This window comes from Carica papaya, chromosome 7, assembly GCF_054855325.1.
Source record: "Carica papaya isolate Zhongbai chromosome 7, ASM5485532v1, whole genome shotgun sequence".
Lineage (NCBI taxonomy): Eukaryota > Viridiplantae > Streptophyta > Magnoliopsida > Brassicales > Caricaceae > Carica > Carica papaya.
In genome coordinates this window covers 8,952,952-8,963,289 of record NC_142315.1, presented here as the reverse complement: position 1 = coordinate 8,963,289, position 10,338 = coordinate 8,952,952, and the positions used below count along the sequence as shown (strand labels likewise).

General features: G+C 35.3%; 3 protein-coding genes across 3 annotated transcripts; 1 reads left to right on the top strand and 2 right to left on the bottom strand.

Moving 5' to 3' along the window:
- Positions 1-667: 667 nt before the first annotated feature.
- Positions 668-2,675, top strand: LOC110811356 (PPR superfamily protein). Its single transcript, XM_022037838.2, has one exon. The coding sequence runs from the start codon at positions 796-798 to the stop codon at positions 2,524-2,526; it is 1,731 nt and encodes a 576-aa protein (XP_021893530.1). The 5' UTR covers positions 668-795; the 3' UTR covers positions 2,527-2,675.
- Positions 2,676-3,041: 366 nt separating this feature from the next.
- Positions 3,042-3,956, bottom strand: LOC110811357 (Integrase-type DNA-binding superfamily protein). The gene has a single exon (XM_022037839.2). It carries the CDS (start codon positions 3,806-3,808, stop codon positions 3,233-3,235), a length of 576 nt encoding a protein of 191 aa, XP_021893531.1. The 5' UTR covers positions 3,809-3,956; the 3' UTR covers positions 3,042-3,232.
- A 316-nt stretch (positions 3,957-4,272) lies between these two features.
- LOC110811358 (uncharacterized) lies at positions 4,273-7,111 on the bottom strand. The gene is made up of 3 exons (XM_022037841.2): positions 6,842-7,111; positions 6,525-6,677; positions 4,273-4,434 (listed from the first exon to the last, which is right to left on the bottom strand). Exons 1-2 carry the CDS (start codon positions 7,001-7,003, stop codon positions 6,525-6,527), a joined length of 315 nt encoding a protein of 104 aa, XP_021893533.1. The 5' UTR covers positions 7,004-7,111; the 3' UTR covers positions 4,273-4,434.
- Positions 7,112-10,338: the final 3,227 nt, after the last annotated feature.

Here is a 10,338-nt window from a genome sequence, read left to right as displayed (position 1 = left end):
TCAAAATTTTAATATTGATAGAAAGGGGTAAATTCATGTATAATATTAACTGTTATTTTCAAGTTTTGATTATAGTAATAAAGATAAGTAAGCTCTCTTGTATTTTCTAGAGAATCTAAGAATTTTGTGAGTAAAATATTTTGTTCACAATTAAACAAAGCAAGAGGGACATCATTCTGATATTTCACCCACTTGCTTTTATAAGAAACCAAAAGATACACTACACTGCTTCTGTATATTAGAATTATATATATATATATATATATATATATATGTACACATGTACACATATTATGTATAGGTTAATATCAAAAGCAGCTGAAAACTGCTTATATAAACTTACATAAAAGTGCTTGTTCTTTTTAGTGTTTGCTAAATTAGTGTTTCTTTATAACATAGCCAATAACCAAAAAAGAATCTTATTATGATGACTCAGATTCCACTATAACTGTTTTAATAATTCCATGTATCTAAATCATTGATTCTAAAAACTTAATCCTTAAACTATTGCTAATACGTGAGAATTTTTATAATTAATTCTCTCATATTTTCAGTTCTATATCAATAATATTATTAATAAATGAATTAAGAAAATAATTAATTTAAATTAGATGTAGAATTGATTTGGAATTAAAATATAATTTACCATATTTAATATTTAATTTTTTTTCCCGACAGATAAAAGAGAGAAATTTGATTTACCATTAACTCACCAACCTAGCTTCTTGGTACAGGGCGGAAGATTAGATCGAACCTTTTTGTGTTGAAACTTTTGTTCCTCACTCAAAACAACCAATGCATGACATCTACAACCAACTCAAACACTTGGTAAATTACTTTCCCCCTTCACCAATCTTCTCCACTCTTCCTTCACTAGTCAAAGCATGCTCTTGTCTACATGCCATCCACTTGGGCCTCCAGCTTCATTGCTTTGCCATCAAGTCTGGTTACGATTCAAATACTGTCATATCCAATTCTCTCATATCTATGTATTGTAAATTCAATCATCCCGATCTGGCGCACAAACTGTTTGTCACAATGCCCGAAAGAGATACAGTTTCATATTCTTCCTTGATAAATTACTATACTCGAAGTGTGTGTCTCTTCAAAGCATCGCAAATGATTCATGAAATGTACTCGCTTCGTTTTGTACCAAAACCAGAGATGATTGCTGGTGTTTTATCCCTCTGTGCACGTAACCAGGAGAGCAGACTAGGAAGAGCACTTCATGGTCTAGTTGTTCTTGATGAGAGGATCCCCCAATCCGTTTTCTTGTCAACAGCTCTGGTTGACATGTACTTCAAGTGTCATGACTCGTCCACGGCATTACGTGTTTTTTATCACATGGAGGTGAAAAATGAGGTGTCTTGGACAGCCGTAATAGCAGGCTGTACTGCGGATCGTCGGTACTCAATGGCGATTGATTGCTTTCTAGCAATGCGGAGTGAAGGGCTTACGCCTAACCGGGTAACTTTGCTCACTGTGTTGCCAGCCTGTGCGGAATCTAGCTGTTGTAAGCGAGGGAAAGAGATTCATGGGTATGTTTTTCGACGTGGGTTGTTCTCGGATCAGCACTTGTCAGCTGCTCTTATCAGCATGTATTGCAGAGTAGGGAAGACACTGCGTCCTGCTAGGCTAGTCTTTGAGAGATCAGAAACCAAAGATGTTGTGGTGTGGAGTTCAATGATTGGAAGCTATGCTGCACGAGGGCATTGCAATGAAGCAATGACGCTTTTCAATCAAATGCGAGTTAAAGGAATTCAACCCAACTCTGTAACATTGTTAGCACTGATATCTCTCTGCACTACCCTATCTTCAACCAATCATGGATGTGGAGTCCACAACTATATTCTGAAATCTGGCTTAAATTTTAACACTTTCATAGGAAATGCACTAATAGATATGTATTCCAAATGCGGTTGTCTGGTGGCTTCCAATAAAATCTTCGAAGAAATGTCTGTTCAAGATCCTGTGTCATGGAGCTCATTGATTAGTGCTTATGGCCTGCATGGTTATGGGAAAAGAGCTTTGGGAATCTTTTATTCGATGCAAGACAGAAAAATAGAAGTGGATGCTATAACATTGCTGGCAGTTCTATCAGCTTGCAACTACTCTAGTCTACTAGAGGAGGGACAAATGATATTTAATCATGCTTTAAAAGACCAGAGGATGCAAGTTAATGTAGATCATTATGCATGCTATATAGATCTTCTTGGTAAGTCTGGGAAGATAGAAGAAGCATGTGATGTTCTGAGGAAATTGCCCATGAAGACAACCGGAAAAATTTGGAGCTCTCTGGTATGGGCTTGTAAAGCTCATGGAAGGTTGGACCTAGCAAAGACACTAGCAAATGAACTTATCAAATCAGAACCAGATAATGCTGCCAACTATACCTTACTGAGCATGATCCATGCTGATTCTGATAATTGGCTCGCCGTAGAAGAGGTGAGGAATGTCATGAGAATTCAAGGATTAAATAAATGTTACAGCTTCAGCAGAATTGAACTGCCAAGTGAGAGTTTGTAGCAGAAGAAAATTGCAACGCAAACAACAAAGATTTTGTCAAAGGATGCTGTTTGAAGTGCAAGTCTCCCAACTATTGCCTTCAAAAACTCTCCGCAACAAATAGAAGTTGCATTGCGAAGATCCAGGGTGATCCTTGCTCAATTAAAAGAGGAGTTCATGCCATTGCAGTAGAATCCGCAGCCTTCCTTTTGTAGTTTCATTACAGATTTACATATAATGATTTTGATTATTAGGGTTCTTTAATAAATTAGTTTATGCTACGTAGTTGCCAATCGAAATAAATATTCCATGTTCTTTGGTAAATTAGTTTGCAAAATTTATATAAACCACACCACATATACGCTGCAGTAAAACAAAATTGGCCATGGAATCGTGGTTGAAATTAACTATTGTAACTACTAAAGCAATTTAAGTACTTCTGTATATCATCTCTGCATAGATCAAGAACTTCCACCATTTTCTTTATAGTCAATAACATCAATTATTTGACAACTACCAGACAGCGTGAGAGAATCTACAGTAGAACCAGATACCATATTAACATGTAATCAAGAAGCACTGATACAAAAAGGACGAACAAATTAAAAACGTGGAGGCTGATGAGAAAAAAACAAGTATTACCTTCCAGGGAGACTAGGCATAGCAAACATGCAATAAGGAAATATAGGGAGATTTGTTATTTACAAAGCAAAAACTGCAGAATCTCCTAAAGTAAGTCACTTATCCATTCTATGTCCAGCATGAGGAAATCATCTAGCTGTAAATTTTCCACTGAATTGGCAGCTTCTTCGATGGCAGTTGATGGAAAATAAGGTTCCCCAGCCACCTCAGATTTAGTCACACAGGAACCTGAAACTGGAAAATCAAAGGAAGCTGGTGTATTAACAGATACCTGAGTTGTTGCAGGTGCAGCAACTGGTGAGGAGGCTGATGCACCTGCTGCAAAGTTTGTTGCAATAGTTTGTATATCCTCCTTTGACAAAGAATCCAAAGAACCCTCAGGAAGCTGTGGCTTTTTATTTGCTGGAAAATTAAATGGACCACCATCACCACGAATGCAATATTGGGCAGCATCATAGGCTCGAGCTGCCTTTTCTGGGGCATCATAGGAGCCCAGCCATATCCTTCTTCCCGTTTTTGGAATCCTTATTTCAGACACCCATTTGCCCCAAGCCCTCATTCTAACACCTCTATAGGGCTTTGGTTTTCTATCTCTACGGACCCTTTTTTGAGGAAGGCTTGAATTAGGAGATTTTGGAGGAGATGATGGCCTCGAATCCATGACCGGAGGCAGAATGACTGCGGAATTCCAGAGAGACTAAAAGCATAGCTAGGAATGATGAAAACTAAAAGCACTCATAGAGTGAATTTCATGCTAAGGATAGCAGGTGGAACTCCTATGACAGTGGCACGCTATGTTACAAGCTGCACGTGGCAGTGAAGAAACTGTCATGTTGTCAACGTACCAAAGCCACGGAGTTTCCATATGCAAAGAACAATTGGCAAGAAACGAATCAATTTACCGTCACGTGTACATTTCTTTCTAAGAAAAATAACAATGACTTCCCATATTAAGACAGAAAAAGGGAACTAAGGATTTCTTTCGGATAAAATAATGACGACTTCCCATATTAAGACATAAACAGAGAACTAATGCTTTAAGATTCTAATAAAGAAACAACAACGGGAGACGGTAACCATAGAGATCAGTGCATACAACAATGGTTGAAAGGAAATTATAGAAGGTGAAGAACAAAATTTGTATTTCTCAATTAAAGAGTCATGTATCCACGAGTAAAGGAAATTCATAAACACAAGAAGAAATATTAATTTTGAACCATCTGTCCGTGAGAAGAGACGTTACTCAAAACCTTCTGAGTATTTCAACTATCTCAAATTGAGTTCCACCTGTCAGAAAGAGCGAAAGAAATATTAGGGTCACAGTGCTGAAGTGGAACACTATAGATGTCTTGATCTCATGTTTCCATGCCTTTTTTTTTCTTCCAATTCTACCCACTACCACCAAAAGATGAGAGAAAAATAAAAACCAATCAAAAAAATCTTTGCTCACAGTTGCACTTATAATGCCGTGAGTGCAGGTTAACAAAATTAAAAGGAAAATTACTTTCCACATTAGGAAACAGAAGAATTGCAAAATAACCAAAAGAAAAAATTGTAAGGAGAAATAAGCTATAAGAAGCTTTTAATAACATTACGTCACCATTCAATTCAAATATTATTTTCCATTTTGCAAAAAGTTACTAAAATTCAGTGTGATATTTCAGTATGCACTTCATACCTCAAACTCTCACTATTATGAATTGTTGAACCATTTTATTTTACCAACAAAAAACAGATCTCTAAAAGTTGACATTTATTGTAACAAGTAACAACGTTTGTTCTTAGTAACGGAAACAACAAAAGTTTAAGTGCAACTAACAGTTTGGTCAGTTATTAAACATATCTTCCAAATTTAAGAGACCCATGCTATTCGAGGATTTCCTTGAACCATACACCATCCATCCTAGAGAATCACATCTATATCTGAATCTGACACAAGCTTTCCACTTATACGATCCAATTCAGCTACTTTACTGCCAAAGTACGTGGCAACCTCATTGCAAACAGCAGGAAGAATCTTAGGAGGGAAAATCTAATGGCAAGAATAATGACATTAGGTTCAATTGTTATTCCATTTCTAGCAAATTCTCACTCTCAATTTCTGTATTAGCATGAGAGTGAAAATTAAAATACAATTTATTTTTTGATCAACCAGCATCCGTGAGAAATTCAAGAGGGAACTGAGATTGATCAAGTACAAATGACTCATGAGATTCTAATTCCACCCATCACAAGTAATATGAAAATTAGGAACGGAAATAACAAAGAATGGAGCGTGGGAACTGAACCAAACAGGACATCAGTGTGATCAAATATTTTCTTCATAAACCAAATAACCGCAGGGAAGGGTGCTAGCTATAAGGTGAAGTCCACAAGAATTAATTTAACTCCTACAGTATTATTTTACATATATATTTTAGGAAACATTACTGAAATTCTTATTGGATTAATATTTTATTTAAAAACTAGTAATATTTTTTGGTTTATTTTTTAAGTTTACATAATTTGTAGCTGGGTAAAATAAATGAAAGATAAATTGCTGAGAAAATTCAAGAGCTCTAAAATATAAACGACTTATCAGTAATGCCCACAGAATCCTAACAATAATATTTTTCATTTAAGCAATATTTTCCTCCAAAAGCATTTTTGAGAAGTCCTCCAGAAAAATCAAAGAACAGAATGCCAGAAAGAGAAAAAAAAAATCAACATATTTCCAATAATTTCTCGCAAAGAGTGAGAAATAAACCTCTGAGGACATAATAAGACCACAGTATATCCTAATAAAAGATTAATAAAACTTGATACTCTAGTTGTAAACCCCTGAAGCAAGAATCGCTACCTAAACTCAAGCTCAACTATTATAATATGGAATGTTGTCGGGACCTAAGCTCATAGATGGCATGAAACCAACTAAGCGCTATCTTTCTGAAGGAAAACTAATGTATCACTGTCATCCTTCTCTAATAGGAAGAATCAACGAGTTTTAACTATCATAATATGGAATGTTGTCGGTACCTAAGCTCATAGATGGCATGAAACCAACTAAGTGCTATCTTTTTGAAGGAAAACTAATGTATCACCGTAATCCTTCTCTAATAGGAAGAATCAACGAGTTTTAACTATTATAATATGGAATGTTGTACCTAAGCTCATAGATGGCATGAAACCAACTAAGCGCTATCTTTCTGAAGGAAAACTAATGTATCACCGTAATCCTTCTCTAATAGGAAGAATCAACGAGTTTTCAGCTGCACGAAAGCCTTGTGATTCATAAATAACCCTCTTGTATGAAGATAATAAATTATCAAGTATTAGAAGACTGAAATTCAGAAGCATTAAAAAAAGAAGAGAAAAGGAGTAATGCTCATGTAAGAAACCTAAGAGGGTGGAGATGATGACGGTTTGACAGTTGAATCTGTAGTAGGGTCAGCTGATCGAGATGGAGGCGTATAAATGCGAGCTTTCTTGAGAATCTCAGCAACAACCCAATGCTTACGCTTGCTCAATGGTCTTGAAGGATCCAATTTAACCTGAAACATCATTTCGTTTCAAAATTTACAATTATGGACTATGAATTTCTCGAGCTCTCGTCGAATTAAAACACTTATCAAAAGGCGAATTCAAGAGGACTTGGAAGATGAATTCTTTAATGAAAATTATTAGATAGAAGACGAAGAAGAAGAATATATATTACTCGATCGCCGATGTTGCATTGGTTTTTCTCATCGTGGGCCATGAATTTGGAGGTACGCTTGGCGTAGCGATTGTAGACCTTGTTGTGGAAAAGTCTGTCCACCGCTACCACCACTGACTTCTGCATTTTGTTAGACACCACCATCCCCACCACTGATTTCATTTTTCTCCTTCCTTCTGCTGTCGACCTGACGCAGTGATGCTCCTACAAAACCCTAAAACCCCAACCAGCCTCACACTCCCCCTTCTTCGAAGTTTTATTTTTTGGTAAATTATGTTTTATATTTTATCTTGTAAATCCGTCTCAGGAAAAATGTTAAGAGAAATTACTTCTTCTTTTTCTTTGGGTCCAAATAGTGAAATAAAGGAATTATATTTTAAAATAATCACTATAACCCTCAAAAGTAGTCTTATTACACGTGTCACTATACTTTAAGCTAAATTTTTTAAATTAAATTAAAATTTCAAATTTCTTGTTTTTAAAATATTAAAATCTCACATTTAATTATAAAATTATTTTTCGAATTTATTAAAAAAATGAATATTTTTATGAATATATTAGTTCATATTAAATTTTATAATAAATTATTAACTTAGTTTTCAGGATTTATCACTTGTAATAATTTGGTCATTAATATTTTTTAATTATAATTTGATTTTAACATTATTTTTTTATTATTTTATACCTTCAATTTTTTTTATTTGTTATAAGAAATTCAACATATTTAAATCATATTTAAATATTTTAAAAAATCAATAATTATTTTGACTAATTAATTAATTAGTTTAAATATATTATTTTAATTAATTAATCAAAGTCATTTTTAAAATTATTTTTTAAATTATCTAAATATGATTTAATTTTTTTAATTTTTTTATTAATACGTTTATTGTTCAAAACAAATTGAAAACATCAATTACTAAATTATAACATATATCAGACTATTTAAATATATTCTAACTTTCCTTATATAACTTGATAGATCACCGAAAAAATTTAACAATCATGTAATCTCACTTGTTTTATTAATTTTTAGTTAAATAGCAACTCATTTGTAAATCTTCAAACTAGTTTATAAATTTATTATGTATTATTCTAAGCAGTTTTGACTTCAATTTTGTTATGATCGAAAGCTTGATACTTAATAAAAAAATTTATGTTTATATATATTTATTTAACTATTATTTATCATTTGTATTAGTAATAGGGGGATGGATGGAAAAGAAAAGAAAAAAAAAAAATAGACATATACTTTTGAAGTAAATAGGTATTTTAATTAATAATGAGATAGATAGAGATGCTTGAGGAATGAAAACAAAAAGTTTTTTCAATACGGTCCTTTAAAAATATCTTAATGGTTGTTATCAAATATTACTCAAAGAATTTGAATTGCGTTTATCTTTTATTCAAATATATTAAATAGAGAATTAGATCTTATATTTTATTACTATTTATTTTATTTTATTTTAATATTATTTTTTAAGTAATAAATATTGTCTGATTATTTTAAGATAATTATATATTTAGTCTCAATTTAGTTGAGATATTATTTTAACAAAAATATACAAACAATAAGTAAGTATGATTTAGTAATAAATAGATAACGTTTTTCATACTTTTTTAATTAATATTTGAGATAAAACTTTTATACAATTACGACAAGTTATTAAATACACTGTATTACATAGTATTATTTATCAATGACATGTGAATACACACTACTCATGTAACAGCCCCAAAAATTCATAATGGAATGTATATTAAAAATATCAAATGCGGAAGCGAAATCAAAAATTCGATTAACATCCCTTACACTAAAACAAAAAACGTGCTCACAAAATATAAAGGATCAAACTACCTAAGGGAGAAAACTCGAAAGTAAAAACTACGAATGTGACTATGGAGTCTTTAGGCGTCCCCTTCGTCGTCCTCCTGCGAAACCGGCTCGGGAACGATGTCCTCTTGATCTGAAATGATTAAATGAGGAATGAGCTATACTAGCCCAGTAAAGACATCACGATATCTCACCGTCACGGAAGTAAAGGTGGGTAGAAAACACAAAAAGACCAATGGAGCATAATTTACAACAAATCCTTTTATCGAAAATAAAACCTTTACCATTTACTCACATCGGGAAAATTCATAAAACAATATACGAAAGCAATAACATCATCATCATCATGAAAACATATATATGAACTGTATAACATCATACCTATCACTCTCTTCGTGATTCAATAGTTTCACAACATATTTTCCTAATTCACCAGCCCACTAGTATCCATGGGGATCCATAGGGATCCCGCTACCCGTTAATCCTTAACACTTGAAATCATATTCCAGGGCCGTCCTCATACCCCGTCCGGTATGGGCGCCAAAACTATAAACCTCATTAACTCGTCCGGTATGAGGGTGAAACGGGCCGTCCCCATACCCCGTCCGGTATGGGCGCCAAAACACATAAGATCTCCATACCCCGTCCGGTATGGGAGACCACAATCCCGGTAGGGTTCCCTACGGACCCGGTCCGTCCACCATCTCCCAGGATATCTAGTCAGGCTGAACACATTACACAATTTTCATTCACTTAATCTTTCATTCGCCTTTTCCCTCAGTCAGTATTATCAATCACATACAAACAAGCAAAACGATAATTTATGCCAAACAGACAACATATAGTATTAATATCCCGGTCATTCAATCCATAATCAATAAAACAGTAAAATATGCACACGGAACTATAAAATGAAAACATCTAACCTCATGCTGCATTTAAAACTGTAAAACAGGCCAAATAACAGTTAACCGACAAACACACTAGACTCGGGCTCCATTAGCAACCTTAAGCAATTTCACACATTCGTTGATTCATGAAAAACCGTTTTATCATTTATTGGACTCTAAAACCGTGATAGGAAATAGGGTGAGGGGTCCTTACTCGTTTCGGGGTCCGAACACGGCTTCACAGTGCGCTTGCAGGCTGTCCCTAATTTTCCCTGAATTTTCCTCGGAGAACTGAAACGCACTACTGGTACCTGCACGTGTTCCAAAAAAAACCCAAATTAGGCCCAGGGCCTCTTTCGGCCCAAATCGCAACTCCGGCACGGCGGCTCCGCCGTGCTCCGGCGACGGCGCTGCCGCTGACGGCGGTGATTCGCCTTGGGTTGGCTGTTTTCGGCCGTTTCCGGCCGAATTCGGCCACACTCGCATCGGTCCCTGCGAGAAAACAACCCTAGGGCCCTCGGGGGGCAAAAAAATCACAGAAAAACGGAGCTTACCTGCGGCGGCGCTCTCGGGTGCGGCGGCTCTCCGGCGAGGTTCGTGTTTTGGTGATTCGGCTCCGGTCAACCTGTAGAGAAAAGAATGGTGATCACGGTGATATAAAAATTGCATCAAACGGAGGCCGGGAAGGGCCTCATCGGAGGCAAAAACCGAGAAGGGCGCGGCGGCGCCGCTGGGCTTCGGCCGTGTATTCCGGCCGTTTGGCCGGGATTTTG